The 27,908-nt window shown below is 36.9% G+C and overlaps 3 protein-coding genes, 2 long non-coding RNA genes and 1 pseudogene across 6 annotated transcripts; 3 read left to right on the top strand and 3 right to left on the bottom strand.

Moving 5' to 3' along the window:
- Positions 1 to 349: 349 nt before the first annotated feature.
- On the bottom strand, positions 350 to 1,472 carry LOC109128125 (uncharacterized). Of its 2 annotated transcripts, XR_015575620.1 has the most exons (4): positions 1,288 to 1,472; positions 1,138 to 1,179; positions 850 to 1,008; positions 350 to 779 (listed from the first exon to the last, which is right to left on the bottom strand). It is a non-coding gene; the product is annotated as an uncharacterized LOC109128125 (long non-coding RNA). The 2 variants fall into 2 exon arrangements; XR_015575621.1 differs by lacking the exons at positions 1,138 to 1,179; positions 1,288 to 1,472 and having other exon boundaries at positions 350 to 770; positions 850 to 989.
- A 16,907-nt stretch (positions 1,473 to 18,379) lies between these two features.
- On the top strand, positions 18,380 to 19,494 carry LOC109127970 (agamous-like MADS-box protein AGL49 pseudogene; annotated as a pseudogene).
- Positions 19,495 to 19,595: 101 nt separating this feature from the next.
- On the bottom strand, positions 19,596 to 22,024 carry LOC104732221 (large ribosomal subunit protein eL42z/eL42y-like). Its single transcript, XM_010451761.3, has 4 exons — positions 20,948 to 22,024; positions 20,223 to 20,384; positions 19,950 to 20,024; positions 19,596 to 19,869 (listed from the first exon to the last, which is right to left on the bottom strand). Exons 1-4 carry the CDS (start codon positions 20,948 to 20,950, stop codon positions 19,774 to 19,776), a joined length of 336 nt encoding a protein of 111 aa, XP_010450063.1. The 5' UTR covers positions 20,951 to 22,024; the 3' UTR covers positions 19,596 to 19,773.
- A 221-nt stretch (positions 22,025 to 22,245) lies between these two features.
- LOC147930778 (uncharacterized) lies at positions 22,246 to 24,033 on the top strand. The gene is made up of 2 exons (XR_015574128.1): positions 22,246 to 22,984; positions 23,358 to 24,033. It is a non-coding gene; the product is annotated as an uncharacterized LOC147930778 (long non-coding RNA).
- Positions 24,034 to 24,290: 257 nt separating this feature from the next.
- LOC104732219 (uncharacterized) lies at positions 24,291 to 24,779 on the top strand. The gene has a single exon (XM_010451758.2). It carries the CDS (start codon positions 24,406 to 24,408, stop codon positions 24,583 to 24,585), a length of 180 nt encoding a protein of 59 aa, XP_010450060.2. The 5' UTR covers positions 24,291 to 24,405; the 3' UTR covers positions 24,586 to 24,779.
- Positions 24,780 to 26,399: 1,620 nt separating this feature from the next.
- Positions 26,400 to 27,872, bottom strand: LOC104732218 (large ribosomal subunit protein eL42z/eL42y). The gene is made up of 4 exons (XM_010451757.3): positions 27,724 to 27,872; positions 26,949 to 27,128; positions 26,689 to 26,763; positions 26,400 to 26,603 (listed from the first exon to the last, which is right to left on the bottom strand). The coding sequence occupies exons 1-4, from the start codon at positions 27,724 to 27,726 to the stop codon at positions 26,544 to 26,546; spliced, it is 318 nt and encodes a 105-aa protein (XP_010450059.1). The 5' UTR covers positions 27,727 to 27,872; the 3' UTR covers positions 26,400 to 26,543.
- Positions 27,873 to 27,908: the final 36 nt, after the last annotated feature.

Genomic DNA, 27,908 nt, shown 5'->3' with positions numbered 1-27,908 from the left:
TAGTCGGTAAGAAATTTTAGTCGTAAAATAGTCGGTAAATAGCAACTAAATTACGACTAAAACACGTAGTCGTAAACGTAGTCGTAATATAGTCGTAAATATTTACGACTATTTAATGACAATGTTACGATTAATAAAATATGAACATAATTAGTTTACAAGTAGTCGTAATGTAGTCGTCAAATTTAGTGACTAATTGACGACTATTTAACAACTATCATCGTATTTATACATCATTTATACAAATTATATATATATTATTTTAATAACAATATTTATATTTTAGAAATGACTTTTAAATATATTTAAATTATGAATAATATTTGTTTGGAGTAAATTGATACTAAAAAATAAAATAATATATTTATTATTATAAAATCGTGATTTAAGAAAAAAACTGTATTACAAAATAAAATTATAAACATAATTCAAAATAAGAATTCATCATACTCTTAAATAAAAAGAGTAGATGAACAACTATACATAATTAATGGCTTGAAGCACACACTCAAGTCTCGATTGCCTTGTATTCCATCTTTGAAGCCTTTTGTGCCGATTGAAATGACCTTAACATACCACATCCTTCTCGGCATCTTGAATCTCAGCTTGATTTGTACTTTTGAAATCTCAGCTTCACTTTTCATGCTCACACACACGATTCCAGTCTTATGCTTAACCACAAAAGCCCATAGCTTCAGGTGTTACCAACGATGCCACCATTATCAAATCTCAATCGTTTTTCTGTCCTCATCATCTATAACAATTACGATCTGCAAAGCCTAAAAAAAATAAGATACTCTCCTTCAAAGACATCAAAAGCTAACACCATCACTACTATATATCACAAACCTTGCCCTGTCGAATATCCTCAAGAGCTTGAGAAATACACACAAATCTATCAGTAGGTCGATTAAGATCGAACTCTTCACCCTAACATTGAACCTCTTTCATATAATCCTAGAACACACTCAGCTCGTCCTAGATAGTTTTGTTCCCTTGATAACATCACTGAAAAAAAAAATACAAGGAGACAACATAATCATCAATGGCTAACCCTAATCCAATTCGATTGTAGATACACATAGAAACTGGGTTCAATTGAATCCAAAATCTCTAAGAAAGAACGATTGAACTTACCGCGAAGGGTAAGCAGCGCCATAATTATGGGGAGACAACGAGCTTTAGAGGAGAGTGAACCACCACCGCCGTAGAGAAGAATTATGACTATGACTTCAATTTATAGATCCAAAATTGAGAAGAATAATAAGAAGAAGGAAGCAAATCTACCTTGTATCGATGACACGATGGGGTTGAGATCTAAGATCTGAGATCCGCGAGAGAGTGCTCTGGTACCCGATCTAACAACTTGAGAGGATGAAAACAACAACACAAATGAAGATGGAATTGATTGAAGCAACTGGCGGAGGAGACAAAAGAGAATCGCCACACAGAAAAAAAGAAAAAAAGGAGACGAGAAGAAGAGAAAGTCTCATCGGCCAAGGAGAAGGAAATGACAGAGAGAAGGGGAGAAAAAGAAGGAAGATATTTGGTCCGTTGGATTAAATCAATCAACGGTTGATAGGGTTAATCCTTGTGTTTACATATCATCCAATGAAAACGCTTCATTATTTAAAGAATAATTAATTGCATCAAAACTTTATAATTTCATATATTTTGCAGTTTTAAATTCATACGTCAGAATTTGGGAATTGGGTTTTAGATTTAGAAGAATATTATATTTGATTTAAATTTAAAATATGATTTGTTTTAGGTTTTAAAATGACTATATCAAATAAATTATAAGTAAATAGTTCTGGATAGATTGAATTATATGTAAATAATAAATAGTTTTGCACATTGCTTTTATACATATATAATGGTTATATCTTGGTTGAATGGTTTATGCTTTAATTTCTATATAAGAATTATAAAAGTTTAAAGAAGGTTTAGGATTTAATGTATAGGGTTTGGGGTATAGGTTGAAGATTTAGGATAAAGTTTTGATAAAAAAAAAAGTTTTGGAAAACTATAATCTTTTTTATCAATGTTAGATCTCATTTTTTGGATGTATTATATTAATTAGACTTTCTTATAAGTATTAAGAGCTTGGTTTTATGTACATATATTATTATGGTTAAGTTTTGGTTTTACGGTTTATGAGTTAATTTCTAAAATTAAGAATTGAAAGTTTAAGATTAGAGTTTAAGATATAAGTTTTAGAGTTTAGTTAAGAGTTTGAAGTTAAATTTTGAAAATTTAATTTTCTTAAATAGTGACTAATATGCGACTTTTTAGCGACTGTTACTATGAGTCGCATATTAGTCGCTAAACTGGCGACTTTTACCATGAATCGTATATTAGTTGCTAAATTGGTGACTATTTAGCGACTATTTGTTCCGATATGCGATATAGTCATTAAATAGTCGCTAAATTACGACTAAAATACTGACTACTATATATAGTCGCAAAAAAACGACTAATATACGACCAAATATTTGTAGTCGTAAAATTGTTGGCTCTTAGTCGTTACGTAGTCACCAAAAATGGTGACTACAAATATAGTCGTCATTTGTAGTCATAAAATCCCTGTTTTCTTGTAGTGTTCTAAGTATGCAGCTCATAAAGCAGTTATGAGGGTATCAGGCAACACAGACAACTTGAAGTTTGAGGATCTCATTGGTATGTTAAAATCAGAGGAGATGGAAGTTGCTGAAGAACTGAGAATTCATGATAAAGGAATTGCTTTCAAGGCAGATGATAGGAGTGATCAGTTGCAAGAGATAAAAGATAACATGTCCTTGATGGCAAGAAACTTTGGAAAAGCCCTCAAACGTGTTGAAAAAGGACATGGACGAGGGTTAGCTCACTGGAATCAAAGTGCTACAGAGAGGTCTTGTTCTAGGCAAAATATATCTTAGAAAGAAAAAACTGATCGGAGAAAAGAGATTCAATGTCTTGAATGTGGTGGTTTTGGTCATTATAAACTTGAGTGTCCAATGGTTAAGCGCAAGGAGATGAAGTGCTTTGAATGTAAAGGGATTGGACATTTAAAATTTGAATGCCCAAACATGGTGAAAGGAAATAATAAGGCATATGTTAGCTTTAGTGATTCAGAATCAGAGAGTGATGGGGATGAAGAAGAAGGAGGAATGTTGAATCTTTTTGCATACAGTGCTAAAGGTGATGATATAGCTGATGAAAGTTCCAATGATGATGAGGAAGAATCAATTACAAAAGAAAGCTACTGTGTTTTGTATGACAATTGGGTTCAGCTGTGTAATGAAAAGCTGTTACTTATCAAGGAAAAGCTTAAACTAGAAGCCAAAGTTAACATGCTGGAAGAAAGGAAGCCTGAATTTTTTATCGGTGATGAACTTCCTCCTACTGAAAAGGAGCTGTTTGAGAGGAAATTGAAGAACTTACATGAGATGTATGGTTTAGAAAAAGAAAAAGCAACAAGCCTAGAAAGAGAGCTGAATGAGAATCACAAGAAGATTAGGATGTTGAATAATGGTGGCAAGAAGCTTGATGAGATACTATCTATGGGAATTGTAGGATCTCAGCATCAAGGTCTGGGTTATCACAAAAAGGAGGCTGTTGAGCTGTTGTCTCGTGATAAATCAGTAAGCTTCGTTAAGAGCAATGTAAATAATGAAGATTAGGATGTTTTCTGGAAAAAGTGGTTCAACAGGAAGCCCCTGTAGCACCAATCATGAACACACGACATCAACATATATCTTCTTGTGAACGAAAAGGTTGGACTAAATCCAAGCGAGGACGAAGGATTTATGAATGCTTTCATTGTGGTAAAAATGGTCATGTGAGATCTTTCTGTTACAAGTTTAAGAACAAGATCAAGGAGCTTTGGATGGCAAGAAAGTGTTTTATTGATCCGTTTCATTTTTCTAGAGTCTGGGTAGCTAAAAAGAATTTGTACAATAAAAATTTCGAGAATGATGAGAAAAAGTATGATCAATGTTGCAAAGAGTCTGAGGAAATCAACCTATGCTGCAATCTCTCAAAGATAATCCCTGGAGTTGAACCTGAGGTTCTACAGAAGCATGTTGCAGAACCACCTGTACAAGAAAAACTCACAACTGAATCGACCAGATCCAATAGTAATGATTGGAATGATGAATCATCAGGAGTCTTAGCTACACCTAAACAGTTGCAAGGTCATAAGAATCAGTCTGCTGCAGTTGCATTTGTTGAGCAAACCATTCGTCATGTTGAGCTGAATTCTCAAGGAGTGCTGCAACATTGTTTTGTTTCAAAGGTTGAACCTAAGAACATTATAAAAGCTCTTGAGGATTATTTTTGGTTCAAGGCATGATAGGAAGCTTGTTTTGTCTCCCTGCATATATGTCTTCATCCTTGTTTTTATATGAATGTGCACTCACGCAGGGGGAGTATGATGAGATGATGATATTGGTGATGTTATAATTGAATATGGATGGGGTTTATGGTTTTGGAAGATTCGAGTACTATTCACATCTGGAGCTTGAGTTGTCACATTCAGATAAAAAGGGGGAGAATGAAAGCATGAAGACTTTGGTTGCTACAAGGTTGGTCTGTAGGACTCTGGAAAAGAGGTTCACACCTAGAAACCGTAACGAAGATTGAGTGACGTGGCTGTGTTTTTAGAGACTCTTTGATTAAAGAGCAAGTTATTATCATATCTATTAAGAAGATTTGAACTTATCCTTTAATAGGAAAGTAGGTCATAGGAGGTTTCCTATATATTGTATTATTGGACAAACATGTTGTTTGGCCGTTCAAGAAGAATTTTAGAGAACTAAGCGAGAAAGCTTTTAGGGTTCTTAGGGATTTTGGTTAGATTAAGAATTGGTCAGTGGCAAGTCGTGTTGACTGTGTGTAAATCTGATTAAACATATCTTGTAAGATTGTTTAAGTGATTCTTAATAAGAAAAGAAGTTCTTTTCTATATTGGCTGCATCTTTATTTTTACAAATGTGTGTTGACGTTATGGCTCTCATATAAATGTGAATACATAATTATCCCATGAGCTTTAGGAACTGGAAAAATGTCAATTACATAACTAAAATTACTCCCAAAAGCATCAATCAATTTCACAGTCAAAATGAAATAGAGAAACTGTAATTACCGTGATAAATAGAAGAATGAAACTCAGCAATAAATGATCTGCAAAGCAACAAAATTTTTGTGAAATAATTCGCACATGAATTAGGCTTAGATAAGTTAGTAATGTAGTTAAACCATTCTCACTATATATATCGGATAAAGATCGAGGTCGAAACAAATTTATATGTAACATAAGTAAAATACAAATGGGCAACAATTAAACAAATTTATATTGCATACGGGATGAAATACTAGTAGTGTATAGAAGAACAACAATTTAGGTAAAACATTATTACATTGGGTAATATTAGAAAGAAAGACAACACCAAGTGGGCCATGGCCTAGTAATATTTTCATGCTCACAAGTAAGGGCATCTCCAATGCTGAATTTTTTTTAGTGAAAAATCACGATGAAAAGATGCGACTGTTCTTTGCATTTATTCAGATTGCTATTATTATATAGATTTATAGAGGAAACACTATTTTTTCCTTTATAGATAGAGGTGAACTATTTTATTTACAAAATAGTCCTCTTAATCTTTAACTTCTTTTATTTATGACCAAAATAAATAAAATAAGTATTTTTAAGAACTAATAATATAAATTTTAGTATAAATATTTATTCTAAAATATTGAGACTACCATTTGCAAAAGATAATTTTATAAAAGTGTTACAAAATTTAAAGTAAAATGGGTTAGTTTGTAATTTTTATAAATTAAAAGTGTTAATTGCAAAATAAAAATAGTATCTATTTAGAATATTCTTTTATAGAGGAATAAATAGGGAAAACCATTTGAGTAAAACTAATCTCTATTATAGAGATCCTCTATTATAGAAGAAAAAATAGGGAAAATCATTGGAGATGGTCTAAAGAACAAATTCCACTATTCCATTAACCGGTTACGGTTAGCATTCACCATAAAACCAGAAAAATAGAAATTAGCTTACATATTGTATATAATAATTTTTAACAGTAAACTGAAGAAAAAAATTAATCCCTTTTCACATCATAATTACACCCTTGGAATTCAATTAATTATAATAAAACTAAACAAAAAAAGTTAGAAACAAAAAAAAGGAAAATACGAGATCTTAGAAAAAGATCTTGTACGCGGTATAGTATCGTTGTTGTGGGATTTAGAGAGAGCGTCTCTCTATATATTTTATTACAGTACCATATAATTCATGCCTTCTCTTACGATCGAAACTTACCTTTTTTTTTTCTCTGAATACGATGACCATGGCTCCTCGTAAGTTCTCTGATGAAGGAGAAGAAGAACTTTTTCAAACAGAGATTTCCAGGGTTTAAGAAGATATTATGGTTAATCAAAAGCTTTATAAATAAACTAAGAATATACCATCTTTTTTTTTTAAACACCTTCATTCTTCATTAATTTGAAATCGAGAATATAAATGTATCAATGAGCGTACAAAGTGAAGCTCCGCATACCATACAATCAAAAATTAAGTATAACAAAAGATACGAGAAAGTGAAAAAATACGTTGTTTTCTGATGTAGATAAGCCTTACACGCTAACAGATTATGCAATCTATTATTTTCCTTCATCGTCTTCGTCGTCTGATCTTCTTGTTGGGCTATCTTTTCTCTTGTGTAGCACCAAAACTTTTTATGAAAATCAAAGGGTTGCGATCCATCAGTTACATCGCTAACCACACAAACAGTTCCATCTCCCGCGTTAGGCGATGGTGTTAATTTGGTTGTAAATATCACCCATGATAGCTTCATAATCTCGATTCCTTTGTTGATATTTTTTGATGGCAGTAAATGAATGGTTCTTGTAGATGACTTCGAAACCCAAAACCGCCAAATCGTAATTGAAATAATGTTCCACAATACATCATGATAAATCACCAGCGGACACACCAAGCACATGAACAGGAAGAAATTTTCTTGGATTTGAGCAATCCCATGAATCCATCTTGACGAGGTGAAAAGACTCAACCACATCAACCATAATTCATCATAGATTAACCGCAATGTATCTTTGGATCCAAATAAAGCATCATCATATCCAAATTGACCAATTAGCGGAGCAAAGGATTTGGAGAACCAGCATAAAAAAACCATCAACATCAAAAAATTCCATCACCTTTAGGAGTGATTGTAGAAACCCCATAACCGATGAACAGAGGTAGAGAAGATGTTTAACAATAAGATCTGAGTGAGTCTTATTGTTACCATCATCTAATCTACCAATTGGTTTTCCAGGATCCCAGATTCGAAATTGAAAGTCATCTCCCAAAAATAAATTCATGCCGAAGCAAAACCGACAATGGGGATGAAGAACAATTTCATACAAAGAACAAGGGAAACCGCTTAAACACACATTCAGCGGATAGGCATCGACACACCACCGGAAAATTCGCTGGATTCTGGTCAGAACGAATCTCATCCCAAAGGAAAGGAAAATAACGAAGATTTGAAATAAGAAAACCAATGAAATTGCAGAGATCATTGGCCAATTTATTAGGGATTTGTAAATTGAAATAGAGAAATGAAACTAGAAACAAAGGGAAATCACCGACTGGCGTCAACGAGGTCGACGCCGGCCAGGAAACACTTGGGAAAAAGCTTGCCGGTGAGAAGTTGTCTGCAAGCGTCGGTTATCGCAGACAGAGAAAAGAGAAAAAATATTTTTGAATATACCATCTTATTGCACATATATTGAACATCATCCAATTAACTAACATGTTTAAAATAAATTAAAGCTTATTTGGAATTTAGTGTCGAATTTTAGTATCGTTGGAAACCCTCTCACACATAAAATCCATTTTACTTTTTTCCAATCGAAATCATACCAAATCGAAAATTGTTTATTTCAAATAAATGATCATATAAAATAGAAAAGAAAATAAGTATTTAAGATTACTATTTTTTCCCCTATTCAAATGGGCAACAATTAAACAAATTTATATTGCATACGGGATGAAATACTAGTAGTGTATAGAAGAACAACAATTTAGGTAAAATGTTATTAGATTGGGTAATATCAGAAAGAAAGACTTAACCAAGTGAGCCATGGCCTAGTAATATTTCCCATGCTAGCAAGTAAGGAACAAATTCCACTATTCCATAAACCGGTTACGGAAAAAAATAAGTATTTAAGATTACTATTCAAAAAAACATATTAATTCAAAGGTAAATTTTGTGAAATAATTTGCACATGAATTAGACTTAGATAAGTTCGTAATGTAGTTAAACGTTCTCACTATATGTCTATATATATCGGATAAAAATCAAGGTCGAAACAAATTTATATGTAACATAAGTAAAATACAAAACCTAGAGAAGTTTCGACATTCCATATATTTGTTCGAAACAAAAAATAAAAAAAAGTTCTCATACGATCGAAAGTTTACTTTTTGATTTTTCTCGCTGAATACGATGGCTCCTCGTAACAAGTTTGATGATTTGAAGAAGAAGTTTTTCAAAAAGAGGTTTCCAAGCTTTAAGAAGAAAGCCTGGAAACCTTGGCTCCGCCTTCCTCCCTTGGAGAGATAACATTGTGTCCAACCTCCTCCACCTTCCTCTCCTGGGGAGATAACCTTGTGTCCAACCTTCTTTAGCATAGAGAGAACCTCGGCTATGCCCTCCTCCTGTGTAGAGAGAAAATGTTCACGCCTTTTTGCTATCTAAAAATAGTTGCTCCGACAACCAAAAAAAATAAAATCCTTTTTCTAACGTCACAAAATCTTTTGATAGTAACTAATGTTAAATTTTCCAATGTATTCGTGGAAGTGTCTTTGACACAATATGATGTAGCCTCTGTCTCTGTAACGCCTCAACCGTCACTTTGCTTAGTGAGCCCATGTCCACTCTCAATCCATGGGCCCACCTTCCTAAGTAGGCCCTACATCCATTTCTGGCCCGTAGACCCATACATATTTGATTGCCGGTTTGTTACGTCTGTGAGACTTTAAAAACTTGGCTACCAACCCTACAAATCAACAAATAATCTTTTCATGTGTTTCGTCCTCACTCGTACAGTTCTGACAATCACTTCCAGAAAGGTCACCCATCATGAAGTTCTCTGAGGACCCTTGACCGAAAAATAAGTACATTTTGGTGACATGTGTGACCAAATCAATTCTTTTAAACCTAGGATTTATGACCAACCAATCAAGGTTGAGAATTAGGAAAAAAATAATTTGGCATAATTAAAGAAACAATAGAAAATTATAAGCACAGTAATATATGAATCGAAAATTATTCAAAGATGAAAATAGAAATTAAATAAAAAAATCTAAAATTACTACAATAAATTTTCAAATACAGTATTAGAAAAAAAGACGCATATATTAATATTTTTTTTAGATCAACATATTAATCTTACCTATTTTCAACTGAAAAAAGGAAAAAGTGTAACATCCGTGTTCCGGGAATAGAGTTTGGGTTATGTTGAGTAAACCAAAAGAGTGGATTTTAATTAATTTTGGTTTAATTAAATCCTGGTTTAATCTAATTAAACTAAAAACCCCTAATCTCTTTCTCAACTCACGCCTCCTCTCATGCTTTTGTGCTTTGGTCGAAATTTTCATCTGAGAGAGGGAGAGAAAGACAGTTAAGTGTTGGTTATTTGGTGCAAAGGAGAAAGAGAAGGAGATCAAGCTTTTTCCTTAGTGTTAAGAGAGAAACAGAACTTTCAGGGTTTGGGGGATGGAGGATTCGACTGGTCAAATCGTTTTGAAAGGAGATATTGGCAGTTTTGTGGGGCGTTTCTTCTCATTCGCGGATTGAGACCAGTGGGTGTTACAGGGACGATTGCGGTTTCATCTATAATCTGATCGTGCTGAAATTTTGTGAGAAGCTTCTGGACGTATATACCTTGCTTTTCACCGGAGGGATTAGAAAGTTCACGGTTAGTTTTGATTTCGTGGTTTCACTTATGAGGTTGTTCTTTTCTGTTTTTCTGGCAGTTTGTTTTCAATATTTGTTTGTTGTTGTGATTGGTTGTAGGAACAAGTATGGTTGTTCTTGGATATTGGAAAGCCTCTCATTTGGTTGTATTTAGTTTGTGTGAATCACTTGTTAAGGTAAGTGCAGGACCATGGCTTATCTAAGCTGGAGATTTCTCTAATCTGCTTGTTTATGTGTTGTTTGGCTTGTTGATTGTTGATTGTTGATTGATGATTGTTGGTTGATGGTTAGAGATGTCTCTATTGCTTGTGTGTATAGCCTAGTAGATGGGAGGATTGCCTTACTGAGTGTTTATTAAATACTCATGCATTGCAATATGTGTTTGTGGTGCAGGTAAAGGCAAAGTGTGACCGTGGAATCAGGGCGATGAAGAGGAGGATGTTCTAGTGGTTCGCTTGGTTGTCTGGCTTATGTTAGATTGCTAGAGTGGAGTCCTAGAATGTTGTTTAGGATTGCTGGTTCTTTGGTTTATGTTGTTTGGATCATTAGTTTATGATTTGGAATTAATATTGGCTATTTATATTTATTGGATATTGGTAATGTTTTCCGCTGATGATTGTGATTGTGGTTAGGTGGCTAGTTGGTATGGGACCACTAGTTGTAGTTTATTATTATATTATAGTTATATATTTATTATTTATTATTAAAAAAAATGGGACGGGTCGTTTCATTTTGGTATCAGAGCCCTTACGGTTCTAGGTTTGGGTTCACTAGGCTTTGTGCTGTAGATGTTTGGGATTTGCATGCTTTGATTGATTATGTGAGTTAGTCAATTTTGTGTGGCATGGAGTCCTAGAACATCCTCTTCGAGCCGACAATGTGATTCCACGGTGAGTTTGTGTTTTTGTGTTTTTGTGTTATGTTAAGATTGCTTGTTAGTCTCTGTTCTTGGAAGTGCAGTGGTTAAAGGTGTTTGAGTTGTTGGTCGTGGACGGGGACGTGGTCGTGGTCATGTTCGGGCGGGTCCCGAGGCCAGCGAGTGTGGGGTCCAGAGTTCCACGAGGAGGTACGTCAGAGGGTCGCAAGCGTATCAGGAGGGACCAGAGGGGTTAGCCAGTGAGCGTGTCGGGGGTGCTGGAAACCCAGAGGTGGGGTTGCAGCAGGTGTAGCCCAGAGTCGAGATGATCGCTTGGCGGATCTGTTGGCGTGCTGGTGGAGCGGTTACCGAGAGGGGTACCAGTGCATGCTCCAGTTGTACCACATGTGGCGGGGTGCAGCCAAGGGCTGCGGATGTTGAGGAGTTTCCATCTTATGTTAGGAGGATGGAGCAGTTGTATACGTTGGTGCGAGATTCTTCTCGAGAGGTATCGAGCCTAGAGAGGCAGATGGGCGGACATTTGTAGTTGGAGCAGATATTTTTGCAGCTTGTTGGGTAATCCAGTTGGATATTAGAAGTTGAGTGGGCAAGTGTAACATTGCAATGTTATACTTGGACCACAAGAGGTACTTTTGGTCGGGAGATGTTTATAGTGGTTAAGGATTGTTGCTCCTGAGGGGATGGTGATTCTCCTGAATACCGATAGCTCGAAGGGCTGGGGGCTCCGAGAGTGGCAGAGGGGATTATGTTCCCCTGAGGGGATGAGTAGTTCCCCTGATACCGAGATCTTGAGGATTGTGTTCCAAGAGTGAGACGGTATAACTCGAAGACGCTGGTCTGAGAGTGAGATCGGTATGGCTCGAAGGTTGCAATCTAAGGGTGGTGGATTTGGGAGCAAGCAATACCTAGGACGTGAGTATAAACAACCCGATTGAATGTAGACCTCGAGAGATTGACGGTGGTTTAATCTCGGGTTTTAGATGTGTTGACCAATGGGTCAGGGTTTTATGAACCAGAGCGGTTATGAATGTGTGGCTGTTTCGCCGGGAAGGGGAGTTACAGCAGGTCTGAGCCGGGAAAGGCATGTTTGCCAGATACATAAGTTCATGAGAAGCCTTCATGGCAGGATAATCTAATCGTTGCGACGATGTTGGATTACGTTCATTGGAGATGGACAGGGTTGCAAGATCCAAGGTTTTGGTAAGCTTGCTGAGGGAGACAAGGCAATAGGTTTGAGTTGGCGGCCTTCAAAGTATTTGACGCGGTGAATCAGAATGTGCGAACGTATGGTACTTGTTTGTTTTATTACGTTCGTATTGATGATTTGCTGTGGAGAATTGCTAAGCGAAAAGCTAACTTTGTAATAAGCTATCTTGTGGAAGTTTCCCTAAGAAAAAAGTTACTTAAGGTTCTTCGATGGACAAGAAGGTTGATATTCAGGTGGCGGTGAGCTGATGTCGGCATACTTGATTTTTTGTTTATTAGAGCTGAAGACGCAGCTAGAGGATTTGTTGAGCAGGGGACTCTTTTGTCTTATCACTTCACTGTGGGGAGCATCGGTGTTCGTCAAGAAGAAGGATGAGGTATGGGTTTATGAGTTTGTGGCGATGTCGTTCGGGTTGACTAACGCGCCAGCAGCGTTTATCAGGTTGATGAACAGCGTGTTTTAGGAGTTTCTGGACGTGTCTGTCATCATTTTCATCGATGCTATCCTGGTATTTTCTAAGAGTCCTGAAGAGCATGCAATACATTTGAGAGCAGTTCTGGAGAATCTGGGGGAGCAGAAGTTGTTTGCTAAGTTGAACAAGTGCAGTTTTTTTGGCATCGTGAGATGAGTTTCTGGGTCATATTATTTCTGCAAAGGGAATTTCTGTAGATCCGGAGAAGATTCAGGCTATCAGAGATTGGCCTAGACCGCAGAATGCCACAGAGGTCAGGAGCTTCCTTGGGTTGGCAGGCTCTATAGGAGAGTTGTGTAGGGTTTTGTAAGCAAGGCACGTCTGATGACTAAGTTGATAGGGAAGGATGTTCCTTTTGTTGGTCACATGAGTGAGTAGAGGGTTTTGCAAGCCTGAAAGAGATATTGACTACTATGCCAGTGTTGGCTTTGCCTGAGCAGGAGTTGGAGTCTCTGGTAGGAGAGATCAGTGCGTTGAGGTTGTGTGCTGTTTCACAGGAACCGTTGGGTTTGGAAGCAGTTGATAGAGCAGATCTTCTGGGTAGGGTGCGGTTGGATCAGGAGAAGGATTTGGGGCTGGTGAATGCCTCTAAGAATGTGGATTTAGAGTATCAGGTCTCAGATAATGGAACTATCTTGGTGCACGGTCGGGTTTGTGTGCCCAAGGATGAGGAGTTGAGACAGGAGATCCTGAGAGAGGCTCATGCGAGCAGGTTTTCTATTCATCGAGGAGCGACTAATTTGTACCGTGATCTCAAGAGGTACTATCACTGGGTCGGGATGAAGTAGGATGTAGCTAGTTGGGTCGTGAGGTGCGATGTGTGTCAGCTAGTGAAGGCTGAGCATCAAGTTCCTGGCAGGTTGCTGAAGAGTCTACCCATTCCTGAGTGGAAGTGGGATATGATTACTATGGATTTTGTGGTAGGATTGCCAGTGTCACGGACCTTTGATGCTATTTGGGTCATTGTGGACCGGTTGACTAAGTCAGCACATTTTCTGGCCATTAAGAAGACTGATGGAGCAGTGGTTTTGGCTAAGAAGTATGTGAGAGAAATAGTCAGATTGCATGGGGTGCCAGCGAGCATTGTGTCTGACAGGGATTCTAAGTTCACTTCGGTGTTCTGGAAAGCATTTCAGGTAGAGGTGGGCACTAAGGTGCATATGAGTACACCTTATCATCCCCAGACAGATGGACAGTCTGAGAGGCCGATCCAGACGCTGGAGGATTTGCTGAGGATGTGTGTGTTGGATTGGGGTGGCCATTAAACAGATCACCTGAACCTGATAGAGTTTGCTTACAACAACAGTTATCAGGCGAGTATTAAGATGGCTCCTTATGAGGCTTTGTATGGGAGACCATGTCGTACACCGTTATGCTGGACTCAGGTGGGGGAGAGGATCATGTTTGGTGCTAGTTTTGTTCAGGAGACCTTAGAGAAAATTCGGGTTCTCAAGCTGAACATGAAGGAGGCTCAGGATAGGCAGAGGAGTTATGATGATAAGAGGAGAAAAGATCTTGAGTTTCAGGTAGGAGACAGAGTGTACCTCAAGATGGCCATGTTGCGGGGTCCGAACAGGTCATTGTCAGAGACTAAGTTGAGTCCGAGGTATATGGGTCCATTCAGAATGATTGAGCGAGTTGGACCAGTGGCATATGGACTGGAGTAACTTGAGGTTATGCGTGCATTCCATAAGGTTTTCCATGTGTCTATGTTGCGGAAGTGTCTTCGTGAGGGTGAGCATGTGTTGGCTAAGATTCCGGAGGATCTTCAGCCTAACATGACTTTGGAGGTGAGACCAGTGAGGGTTCTCGGGAGGAGGATCAAGGAACTTCGGAAGAAGAAGATTCCTTTGATGAGAGTCTTGTGGGACTGTGATGGTTTTGAGGAGCAGACTTGGGAGCCTGAGGCAAAGATGAAGGCAAGGTTCAAGAAGTGGTATGAGAAGCAAGCCGCGACTTGAGCTTGTTTAGCCTGGTTCCATCTGTAATCCGTGGCTGGAGCGGGAATGGAGTATTCCAGCCCATCTCTCTTGTTTACTCGGTCGCTTGGGGTGGTTGGATGTGCGACTCAGTAACAAAATGAGGTGGTGCTCGGGGTACAAAGTTTTCGTGAGGCGGGGTTTTTGGAGGAAAGTTTCCTGAATTAGGAGTTTCCAAAAGTGGAAAGTTTCCAAGATGGAAAGTGCTAAATATGGAAAGTTTTACAGGAGTTAGAATTTATCCATTTTAGCGATGAAGAGCCTTGGAGGGGCTTGTGTAGCCTTAGTGGTGGACTTTCGAGTCAGTATACCTGTGTGTGGCGGTCTTTTTAGACATTGTGTGGCCTTTGTGGCGAGCTGTTTAGCCGTGTGTGGCCTTTGTGGCGGGCTGTTTAGCCATTGTGTGGCCTTTGTGGCGGGCTGTTTAGCCAATAGTGTGGCCTTTGTGGCGGGCTGTTTAGCCAGAGTGCCTGTTTAGGCGAACCTTCAGGACAGATGGTCTTTATGACGGTCCTTCGGGACAGATGGTCTTTGTGACGGTCCTTCGGGACAGATGGTCTTTGTGACGGTCCTTCGGGACAGATGGTCTTCGTGACGGTCCTCTTTAGGACATTTGCTTGGTCTTTGTGACGGTCCTCTTTAGGACATTTGCTTGGTCTTTGTGATGGTCCTCTTTAGGACATTTGTTTGGTCTTTGTGACGGTCCTGTTTAGGACATTTGTCTGGCCCTTGTGGCATGTTTATGATCCTTGTGTGGTCATTAGGTATTCCAGTGAGGGAATATGTTGTTGGTAGGACATTGAGATGTTTTACGCAAACCACGGGAAGGAAACCTGGATAGGGATAGGACTCAGACATGTTCAGAATTGTTTGCTCGCGGCTCTTGGGGGACTTAGATTCTCCTAGTACTGCCATGCTCCGAAACTTTGTGGCTTGGGAATATGGTTGGTATATCGACTTCGGATGACGATACGGGGGCGCGCTGTAGGGTGGCAACATGAGAGACGAGTTTTGGATTTTTCCTTATATATATTATGGCATGCGGGTTTAGGCCCAATGAGGAGCCAACATTTGGCATGCAGACTTAGGTCTGATGAGAAGCCAATAAAAACTCAAGGTTTAGGCCTATGAGTAAAGGAAAGTCCAAGAAGTCGAGAGCAAATGACGCCTGGAGCGTGAGTCTATCGCCTAGAGGTGACCTTCTATAGATCGGTCGCAGGAGTGCCCCCTGTGGAGACGGTTGCACGGGAGTCCTTGACTGATGGTTGTTCGAGATTCGAGGACGAATCTATGTTGGTGGGGGAGAATTGTAACATCCATGTTCCTGGAATAGAGTTTGGGTTATGTTGAGTAAACCAAAAGAGTGGATTTTAATTAATTTTGGTTTAATTAAATTATGGTTTAATCTAATTAAACCAAAAACCCCTAATCTCTTTCTCAACTCACGCCTCCTCTCATGCTTTTGTGCTTTGGCCGACATTTTCATCTGAGAGAGGGAGAGAAAGACAGTTAAGTGTTGGTTATTTGGTGCAAAGGAGAAAGAGAAGCAGATCAAGCTTTTTCCTTAGTGTTAAGAGATAAACAGAACTGTCAGGGTTTGGGAGAAGGAGGATTCGACTGGTCAAATCGTTTTGAAAAGAGATATTGGCAGTTTCGTGGGGTGTTTCTTCTCATTCGCGGATTGAGACCAGCGGGTGTTACGAGGACGATTGCGGTTTCATCTATTATCTGATCGTGCTGAAATTTTGTGAGAAGCTTCTGGACGTATATACCTTGCTTTTCACCGGAGGGATTAGAAAGTGAACAGTTAGTTTTGATTTTGTGGTTTCACTTGTGAGGTTGTTCTTTTCTGTTTTTCTGGCAGTTTGTTTTTAATATTTGTTTTTTGTTGTGATTGGTTGTAGGAACAAGTATGGTTGTTCTTGGATATTGGAAAGCCTCTCATTTGGTTGTATTTAGTTTTGTGAATCACTTGTTAAGGTAAGTGCAGGACCATGGCTTATCTAAGCTGGAGATTTCTCTAATCTATGTGTTGTTTGGCTTGTTGATTGTTGATTGTTGATTGATGATTGTTGGTTGATGGTTAGAGATGTCTCTATTGCTTGTGTGTATAGCCCAGTAGATGGGAGGATTGCCTTACTGAGTATTTATTAAATACTCATGCATTGCAATATGTGTTTGTGGTGCAGGTAAAGGCAAAGTATGACCGTGGAATCAGGGCGATGAAGAGGAGGATGTTCTAGTGGTTCGCTTGGTTGTCTGGCTTTTGTTAGGTTGCTAGAGTGGAGTCCTAGAATGTTGTTTAGAATTGCTGGTTCTTTGGTTTATGTTGTTTGGATCATTAGTTTATGATTTGGAATTAATATTGGCTATTTATATTTATTGGATATTGGTAATGTTTTCCGCTGATGATTGTTATTGTGATTAGGTGGCTAGTGGGTATGGGACCACTAGTTGTAGTTTATTATTATATTATAGTTATATATTTATTATTTATTATTAAAAAAACGGGACGGGTCATTTCCAAAAGTATGAGAAAAAAATAATAAAAATTTACCTTTCCATTAAAAAAAATTTCTCAATTAAACAAAGTTGAAAGCAGCGTTGTGAATAAATTATTTAAATATGAGACGATCTATGTTCATATAGAAGTGAATATCTACAAAATTTAGAATTAAAAATTAACTGTATATTTTTCTTAATTCCTTTTTCTATATTTTTTTTGTAGAATTAGTAATTTAAAATTAAAAATAAGTAAATAATATTATATTTTCAAATTTTATGAAATATATATATATATAATCTGCTTATAATTATTTAATAAAACTTTGTATTTTTTTAATTATAAATTCTGTAGTTTTTGATAATTATCTTTTTACATTATTAAAAATTTTTAAAACAAAATATTTTATTTTTATTAATCAAATTCCTCCTATTAAATATTAACTTTTACATAAGTCAAAATCTGAGATTGATAACTTGACACATGTCGATATCTCATCAGTATACTTGACACTTGTCATGATACTATTAATGGCTAACTTTGAAAACCCAAGTTTATATAATAAAATATTTATTATTTAAAAATAATATTAGTTGATACAATAAAAATTTTAGTATGAATAAACAAATTCTGAGAGTTGAAAAAAGGTACTATTTGTAAAACTTTTACTAACTATATTAGTATTTATAATTGTATTATTGATAATATAGTATATGGTATAAAATATAACTAATTAATAAAATTAAACATATTTAATATGTTTTAAAATTATTAATTATTTTAAATAATAATTTAAGATAAAATGCAAAATAAGATAACATTAAAAAAGAGTTAATTATTTTTAATTAATAAAGAGTTCTCAAATTTTTTTATACAATAAAAAATCAAATTTATGATGAAAAAACTCAATGCACATAACATAAGCCTTTTCTAGGTTTTCACATCTAGTCGTTATATAGGTTCTCGCTTTGTCACTATATATAGTAGGTTCTCGCTTCTCGTCATTACATTAGGATCGAACAACGCGATGGCTCCTCGTAATTAAGCGAGATTAAGTTTAGGGATTAAATTTGTAAATAAGTACAAATAAAATGATAAATCTCAAAATGTACTTAAAAACATATATATATATATATATATAATTTTTTACGGTGGATTGAAGAAAAAAATTAATCATTTTGCACATCATAATTACCCTTGGAATGCAATTAATTATAATAAAACTCAACAAAAAAAAGTTGGAAACGAAAAAAAGGAAATTACGAGATAGTTGTGGGATTGAGATAGAGCGTCTATATATATATATATAATATATTACTTTTTCTAGGTTTTCACTTCTCACGAACAGAGACTCTGAATACACCGCGATCTTACTTCTCACGATCGAAACTTACTTTTTCTTACTTTCTCTCTGAATACACCGCGATCGAAACTTACTTTTTCTTACTTTCTCTCTGAATACACCGCGATGGCTCCTCCCCGTAATTTCTCTGATGCTGATGTTGATTTGAAGACGAAGAAAAACTTTTTCAAAAAGAAGTTTCCAGGCTTTAAGAAGAAAGCGACAGAGCTCTCTGTTCTATGCGGCAACTCTGTCGGATTCATCTGTTACGGCCCCAACAACGATCTCCAAGTCTGGCCCGAGCCGCAAGATAACCCACAAGCCCTATCAGGGATCGTTGGAAAGTTCAATGCGATAAGCGATCAGAAGAGAAAGAATCACGCTTGCGATCTTTACGACTTCGTCTCTGATATCAAGGGTTTGTCGGTTGAGGATTTGAGGAGACATATCGATAAGCTTAGCTCTCAACTAGTTGGAATCAAGCAACGAAAGACAAGTATGTTAAGAAGGGGCGACTCGAAGAACTCTAAGCCGAAGGAGACGGAAGAAGATGATCATATTAGGGTTTCAGAAAACGCCACCATTACAAATTGTAACGTGGCTATGATGATGCCGGAAGATCGATTAGGGTTTGACGAGTTCCCTGGCTACCACGAAACTGATTCCAGTTTAGGATCTTATTCTGCTTTCACGGATGTCGGTGTTTCGGATTCTTCTCTGTTCGATCCTTTTACGTTCGGCGATTATTTTCCGGTGCCGCCCACAGATAATTTTGGGGTCGATGGTGTTTGGGATCTTTGTGGGATGGATTTGGAGTTTTCTTCACTATTTCCTGGCTACGATCCACTTTCCACTGATTCTTTTATGTCGAGCACGTACCAAACACCGGTCATAGAAGATAACTTAGCATCCGTATTCTAGATTATGACTTTGAGGGCATGAACAACACGATCAACTAGGGTTTTACAACAATGTAGTTCACCTTTATATATATTCTCAGTGTCAATGATCTTTATTAGTATGTTTAACTTGTATGTTTTTCTCCACGCAAAACCATGTTTGTCAAAAGTTTTGTAGCTTCTTTCCATTTGTTTTATTATTCAGTGAATGAATGAATGAAATCTCTCAATCACTATGTCATCTCTTCTGCAATCACAAGCATTCAGTTTATGTATATTGGATTCATATATTTTTTACTCTCTCTTTCTTTCCTACAGTATTGAAACTTTGAGTTATATTCAGATGTGTATTTTACAATCGAGTAGAATTGTTGCCACTTATCGCAGATATTAGTGTTGCAAATTCTGTCAGCGAGAAATATTTACACAGAACAGAACTACTTGACTTTTGTGTTGCAGAATTTTATCTACCAAATATAGGATCAAAATATTATTACGCCACAAGATGTATTTATGGTCTTTTGATTATATAAGCTATCTTTGAGTGTAATATCTTTCCCTTTCCCTTTCCCTTCTTGTCTCCACCGATCTTAAAGTGCTTGCACCTCTGCAAAACCGACACACAAATGGCTCTGAACCGATACCAAAGGAGTGTTTAACAACGATAAAGAATGTCTCACACATTACCTTAATAGGGCGTTGAGAGAAATGTTTGCAGCTTTGGCACTGCAGCCTCAGGACAATCTTCTTGGTTGTCTTAGCCTGTTAGAACGAAAGACAAATGATGAGCACAGGCGTAGGAACAGATAATCCTATAAAACTTTCATAGGCAACAGGCTATTTGAAACATATTTCACAGAGTAAAATCTCAACTCCTACATTTGTTCTCAGACTGCAATTAGGGATCAAAATAAGGCAAATCAAATCTGAATCAGAGCATTATTGTTTCTTTAGTGTTACCTTCTTGTGGAAGACGGGCTTGGTCTGACCTCCATAATAACGACGCTTTCCCTGGGCAGCAAGACTGTCTTTACCCTTCTTATACTGGGTCACCTTGTGCAAGGTATGCTTCTTGCATTCCTTGTTCTTGCAGTAGGTGTTCTTAGTTTTAGGAATGTTCACCTAAGACACAGAAAATTAAACCATTTTGAGTTGAACTAGCACAAGAAATGGTTTGAACAACATACAGAACTGATTACCATCATAAAACAGAATCCACATACGCCCTTAAGTTTAGACACTTCAATGTATTAATAAAACTTCCTCATTCTCCTAAATCATTCAGAACTGATTGCTACAACACGAACTGACTACTCAACTAGTCAATAAACAGTTTGTGAATCCTAAAATTACAAATCCTTGAAATGAACATACAAATTTCCAAATTTCCCTAAAAATCAGAACTGAATTGCATAAGAAATGCACGACGTTACATCATTTCTGCTCTGCTCTTCACAGAGACGAAGTGAATCAAATCCTCAAAGTACAACAAAGAAGGCAACAGCACAACCGATTCAAAGACTGAGCATTATAGACTCTAATAATACTCGATTTCAGATGCAAAACCAGAAACAAACACAAAACAGATCTAAAGCTACATACATCAGCGACCAAAGACAAACTATAGGAGAAATACTAAGTCTCAAAGAGAAATCTAAAGAAAGAGAGAGAGAGAAGAGAGACACCATTTTCGCTCTTGGGTGAAGCTCGTGTGTGCCGTCGCCTTTTGAAGCATCATTTTCCTTTGACGGTTCCTCTCTATCCGTTTCCTGCACTTCCAGACTTTCTGGTCACTCATAGATGTGACTTTTTCCTTGTCAAGTGAGGCCAAGAACTCTAGAGCTATTGCATTCTCCTCAACAGGAGCTGAGGGGTTTTCTTCAACATTTACTGCCTTGTTGGACTCAACAGAATCATGGCCTGTTGAAACATGTGAAGATGTTTTGGAATGAGTTCTGTTCCTAAGCAACCTCTGGTGAGGAAAGAGTCTGTCTTCCAGCTCATAACCGAGGCTTTCGGTTTCGTCAGCTGAGTAGTTTTGTTCTTCTCTGGACCTTTCCTTCAAGAAAAGCAAGCTTCTCATGCAACTTACTCGGGTATTTACTAGAGCTATTGGTGCTACTTCCTTCATTCCCTCTGATCTCTTTTGACATCTCCATTGCCTTGCCAACACTATCCAAAGACTTCCTTCTTAAACCTACACTGGTAGTACCTTTCACAATCTTTCCAACTTTAACAGCATGTGCCTTAGCATCAGAAATCGAGTTTCTGGCCAAGCTAGAATCTTCAAATTTGCTTGATTTCACTGGAACACTAGTCTCTTCACAAACCCTAGTTGAATCACAGATTACAAAACCAACCTTATCCTCACTCTCACCCTGTTTGAACCCAGATTTCTTATCCTCCTGATCCGATTCACCCTTTCCCCCAATAACCCTAGATCCATTTCTCTTTCTCAAATCAGTGAAAACCCTAATCAAATCATATGGGCTAGAGCTCCTACCTCGCAAACCAGAAGACGTCGTGGATCGCGTAACCCGACCCTCACCTCTCACGGCGGACTTATCGATCCGCAGAACAGGACTAAGCACTGGTTTCTGATTCGATCCAAATGACCCGGCGGCGGTTTGAAGAAGCTAACATCGACAAAAAAATGTAACATCGGTCTTTAAAATCAAATGTCTGGAGAAAAAAAAAACTTTCGATTTTGAAGGGGAAAAAAATGAAAGCACAAATCGATAAAATTATAGAGTTTCAATTTCAAAATATTTGGGCGGGGTTACCAAAATTAATAATAGTTGAGATTTCGAAATTTTTTATGTCGATGGACTCACTAAACGCAGCGTTTAAGTCACGAAGTATTTAAACAACGTGATAGCAATAAATGCAAAATACGCAGCGTTTTGAGGTTAGTAGTGGTTGAGATTTCGAATTTTATTCATAGACGTCGCGTTTTAAATAAAATTTAATACTACACGTCGATGCGATGCGAAACGCTGCGTTAGAGCAAGTTCAACGGTGATTTTTAACCGATTGTTAAGGAATGCTTATGATTAAAAATAAATCAAAATACATTAATAATGCTAAAATCGATTCTAAGTTAAGCATTTTTAGAATCGTTTAGGATCGTCGTATATGTGTTGTTCTGTCATTGGTTGGAGAAATTAACAAAAGAAAGAAAAAAAATCGATCAAAGATTTTTGTTTCTTTCGACCCGATCCTCCTCCTCTGTGATTTTCCTCTGAAGTCTCAATCCGTCGAATTGTAGTGTAGCTCTTTACTATCTTCTGAATTGAGAGTAGAAATTAGAAATCTAGAGTTTCCTGATTTGGGAATTGACTAGTAAAATTAGGGTTCTTTCGATTGGGTATTTATTTTAGCAAAGTTAGTGTTTATGACTGTCGATTGGGTCTTTGTTTTTTTGCTGTATATTTGTTTGATTAAAATTGGGTCTTTGTCGATTGGGTGTTTGATTTTAGCAAGTGAGTTTCATCTCTTCCTCTACTTCTTCTTCGATTATTTTGTTTGAAATTGATTAAGACCCGAACAAATAAGGGCCAAAGAATTTGTGTAGGGGAATAAATAAGAATATGCGTTGGGTATATCTATCTATCTAATGGTTTTTATTTATGTGACTCATCATCTCATCATTTCCGGGAGAAGAGAGAGAAGTAAAATCCCCTCACTGCAAATCAAAGTCTTGAAGCTTCTTCTTCGAAAGGGTAAGCAGTCTTCTTCTTATCATCTATTTGATTTCTCCGATTTGTAACTTGAGTACTTTTGTCTAAATTTCATGTTAGTCTCCATCAATGTACCTCTTTTCTTACTGTATCTGACTCTGTTTTTAACAGAATCTACTTTAGTTGATCAAAATATTCAGTCTTGGGAAGAGCTGATTTAGCCTGGTTTAGTGGCGGTGTGTGCATGAGGATAAAGTTTCGATTTTTATTGATTTAGTTTCTGGAATTTGATTTCAGTTTTTAGAAAAAAAGAATAGAGAAATTAGCAGAATCATGGCTGGTTTTGGTTGTAAATCACATTGTCTCCTAGATATTACCATAAATCTTAAGCTGTTTTTTTTTTTTTTTTTTGCAGGTGAATGTGTGTTTTGATAGAATCAAAACAAAACCTTTTAAAAATGGCGCATCTACTTTCAGCTTCATGCCCTTCAGTTATCTCACTTAACAGCAGCACCAGTAGCAAGAGTTCCATTAAGCCGTTTGGTTTAGGGCACACCTTCTTCAATCCTCAGTGTATTTCAAGATCTTCTCTCAAAGGACTCCTCTTCCAAGAGAATAAACCGAGAAGAACAAGTTCCGTTTTCAGAGCTACTGCTGTGCCCCTTATCCAACAAGCACCACCTGAAACATCAGCCAATGATTCATCGTCTAAACCAAAACGTGTTATGGTCATTGGTGGAGATGGTTACTGCGGTTGGGCTACTGCCCTTCACTTGTCCAAGAAGAATTACGAAGTTTGCATCGTTGACAACCTTGTAAGGCGGCTTTTCGACCACCAGCTTGGACTTGAGTCACTGACTCCTATAGCCTCGATTCATGACCGTATCAGTAGATGGAAGGCTTTGACAGGGAACAGAGATCTGCGGCTTTTGAGCCTGATTCAGTTGTAAATCACATTGTCTTTAGATATTGCTATAAATCTTAAGCTGTTTTTTTTTTTTTGCAGATAAATGTGTGTTTGATAGACTTGTTAACTACTCTTTGTTTTTTACAGTCAAAATAATTTTTAACAAAAATTTAAGAACCCAAAATTAGGATCTACCATTGAAGCATACCATTTTACAGTTTTTAAAAAAGTTTTTAACTTCAATATTTCTAATTATTATAATTAAAAGCATACTTAAAATCTTTTTTTAACACTCCACCATTGAACTTGCTGGCAATACCAAAAACTACACCAATACAACGAAACGCACCGTACTGGAGAGGTTAGAGGTGATTATTAACGTCAAAGGTTTTTGTGTTGTGTTTCATTCATGCATTTTTTATACGAAACGCTGTCTCTAATTCTTGGGGAAACGACACAACCGTAGGTTTGATGTCCGATTCTGTTTATATAGTTTCGCCAGTTAGAGACAAACACAGAATTGAATTGTCATTTCGAAAAAAAAAAGAAGAAGAAAATGGCGAATGAGTTTGGATTTGGGATGGGTTCTGTTCTGGCGGTTGTTGTCGTTGCACTCATCTTATTGTTCGTTCCGTTGATAATGGGGCCTGTGGCTCCTCCGTCTCCTCCACTCCTCTTGGTGTTCCCGGTCGTACTGCTGTTTGTGTTTCTCTATCTCCATTTTGCTTCTAAGTAAAAGTTTCGATCGATCCCTCTCTTATGATAATCATGTAATTTTTATGCAGTATGTAGACTGCATTTATCTATGTTGTTGATTATACATTTGTAAAACAAAGAGTGTATTCTATCTATGATCTATGAATTATATATATATATACTAGTATTTATCCGTACTACGTACGGATTCGGTATAATAAACATCAATAGTTACTATTTTACTGTTCAAACCTGAAAAATGCCATGCGTCGGATTCTGGTCATATGGTAGCTGTTCCTTTTGCCATTGAGTGTTGCCTTATCATGTTTCAAGCTTTGGTTAAGCATGTCACCACCAAGTGAGAGTTTTCTGTCTATGGCTGCATTTACTGGCGTTCTCAATGGCGTAATTTCTGCTTTTATTTGGACTAGGTTTAGAACCGCAAAGACGGCTTGTTATGTAATGAGTATCCGTGGAAATTCTTCAGACCCTGAGATGAAAGCAACAATGTCAACATTGCTAATGATGTTTTTGGTTCAAATGCTAAGGATTAGTTATTAGTAATTAAAAAACCAGTTTTCCTTACTCTTTGTCTCTGTTTTCCATGCTCTTTCTCACCCCTTACTAGGGTTTGACAACAATGTAGTTTCACCTATATATATATTCTCACTGTCGATCATTATTACGTAAATCCATGTCTGTCAAGTTTTGTTGCTTCTTTCCCCTTGTTTATTATTAAATTTGTGAATAAAATCTCTCAATCACTATGTCATCTCTGCAAATTACTAACCTTATCACAAAGATATTACTAACATTCAGTTTATGTATATTACCTAATGGATCACTTATCAAATGCAAGTAGATATATTGGATTCATATATGTTTTACTCTCTCTTCTTCTTTCATACAATATTGAAAGTTTGAGTTATATTCAGATGTGTATTTTACAATCGACTAGAATTGTTGCCACTTCTTGCAGATATTACTATATTGGCGTTGCAAATTTTCTCAGCGAGAATTATGTACACACAGAACAGAACTACTTGACTATTGTGTTGCAGTGTTGCAGAAAAGATGATATAACATAGGTACAGTCACAGAAGATATATATTAAATCACCATTTAACACATAAGATAAAAAGTACGAGTTTGTTATGTAGTAAATACACTACATAATGCACATCTTCACATGAGTAAGTTGATGTGATGATAATATAACGTTTTAATGGGGTACGTTGATTACCATTTTTTAATCACTCTGATTAGTAAATTTCAAAACAAGAATAGTATTTATGCTGTAAATTGTCAATTACAAATTTGAAATGACCGATTGTAATATAAGATATCGAATGGGAAACTATGATTGCATCGTGTAGTTCACTAATTTACAATCACATTGCAATACGAAACTATATTTACATATTATTGTAAGGGGGGAGTAAAGCTAATGCTAATGGTTATGCTGGTGTTCATACACACAACACTATCTATAACGTTTCCACAGTTCACAGATTCTACCACAATAACCAATAGCATGGAAGAGGAAGGTCAGTTAGTGTGCTGATCTCATAGACAAAACACAAATTGGCAAGAAGGAAAGTCTATATGTAAAGTATGAAGCAAGAAAAAGAAAAAAAAACTTTAAAAGCCAGTGCTTATATCGTATAATCTCTGCTTCTACCTAGTACCTTGCTCAAATATAGGATCAAAATAATATTGTACCACACTAAGAATTATTTATTGTCATTTAATTAGCAATCATTGAGTGTAATAACTTTTTAAAGCTTAGATATTGTTGTTATACGTTCTAAAGAATTCAACTGAAACCTAATGAAGAAAGATTGGTCCACAAAATTAAAAGATAAAAGATATCCATACGATACTGTCCTATAAAATTAAACACCACAACCATTTCTGGCAGATTCAAAGTGTATCTGAGTATCGAAAAGAAAAGAGACAGGTACCAAACAAAAGAAAAAAGAAGATAGATGAAACAACTTAAAAGAGAGATGTTCCCTTTCCCTTCTTGTCTCCACCGATCTCAAAGTGCTTGCACCTCTGCAAAACCCACATACAGATGTAAGCAATAGAACTGATGAGACTGTAAGCGTTTAGCAAAGATAAAGAATGTCTCGGACATTACCTTAATAGGGCGTTGGGAGAAATGCTTGCAACTTTGGCACTGAAGCCTCAGGACAATCTTCTTGGTTGTCTTAGCCTGTTCCAAGAAATACAAATGATTAGCAGGCAAAGTAACAGATCATTCCTACAAGAATTTCACATGATTAACTGAAACATATTTCCCAGAGTAAATTCTCAACACCTACATTGCTTCTCAGACTGCAATTAGGGATCAAAATAAGGCAAATCAAATGTGAATCAGGGTTGTTGCTTTAGTGTTACCTTCTTGTGGAAGACGGGCTTGGTCTGACCTCCATAACCAGATTGCTTGCGGTCATAACGACGCTTTCCCTGGGCAGCAAGACTGTCTTTACCCTTCTTATACTGGGTCACCTTGTGCAAGGTATGCTTCTTGCATTCCTTGTTCTTGCAGTAGGTGTTCTTAGTTTTAGGAATGTTCACCTAAGACACAAAAATCCAAACCCTTTTTGAGTTAAACTACCACAAGAAATGGTTTGAACAGCATACAGAACTGATTACCATCATAAAACAGAATCCATATACGCCCTTAAGTTTAAACACTTCAATGTATAAATAAAACTTCCTTATTCTACTAAATCATTCAGAACTGATTGCTACAATACGATCTGACTACTCAACTAGTCAATAAACAGTTTGTGAATCCTAAAATTACAAATCCTTGAAATGAACATACAAATTTCCAAATTCCCCTAAAAATCAGAACTGAATTGCATAACAAATGCACGACGTTACATCATTTCTGATGCTCTGCACTTCACAGAGACGAAGTGAATCAAATCCTCAAAGTACAACAAAGAAAGGCAACAACACAACCGATTCTAATACTGAGCATTAAAAAGTCTAATAATACTCGATTTCAGATGCAAAACCAGAAACAAACACAAAACAGATCTAATAAACAAGTATTTTCGATTTTTTCAAAAAGCATACGACGTCAGCTAGAAACTCTAGGAGAAAGACTAAGTATCAACCTAAACCTACGAGAAATCTATAGAAAGAGAGAGAAGAGAGTCACCATTTTCGCTCTTCGGTGAAGCTCTGTGCCGTCGTCTTCCCCACTGCTCCAAAACCACAAATTGTCCCAAAGGAGCTGAGTTTATAAGAGAGACTCTGAGTGAAAACCCTAATCCTACAATCTTGGGCTTTCAAAAATTAAGAAAGCCCAGTTACGTAATAAACATTCAGGCCCATATTTAAATC

Source organism: Camelina sativa, chromosome 12, assembly GCF_030686135.1.
Source record: "Camelina sativa cultivar CO46 ecotype springtype chromosome 12, ASM3068613v1".
In the NCBI taxonomy this organism is placed as follows: Eukaryota; Viridiplantae; Streptophyta; class Magnoliopsida; order Brassicales; family Brassicaceae; genus Camelina; species Camelina sativa.
This window is presented reverse-complemented; position numbering and strand designations above follow the sequence as displayed.

Excerpts from the sequence above, each read along its gene's own strand:
- LOC104732221 (XM_010451761.3), bottom strand. Across the intron at positions 20,025-20,222 it reads AGCCCGTCTTCCACAAGAAG|GCTAAGACAACCAAGAAGAT; the intron begins GTAACACTAAAG and ends TCGTTCTAACAG. Across the intron at positions 19,870-19,949 it reads TCTCTCAACGCCCTATTAAG|AGGTGCAAGCACTTTAAGAT; the intron begins GTAATGTGTGAG and ends TCGGTTTTGCAG.
- LOC104732219 (XM_010451758.2), top strand. The coding sequence starts at position 24,406 with ATGGCGAATGAGTTTGGATTTGGGATGGGTTCTGTTCTGGCGGTTGTT.
- LOC104732218 (XM_010451757.3), bottom strand. Across the intron at positions 26,764-26,948 it reads AGCCCGTCTTCCACAAGAAG|GCTAAGACAACCAAGAAGAT; the intron begins GTAACACTAAAG and ends TTCTTGGAACAG. Across the intron at positions 26,604-26,688 it reads TCTCCCAACGCCCTATTAAG|AGGTGCAAGCACTTTGAGAT; the intron begins GTAATGTCCGAG and ends TGGGTTTTGCAG.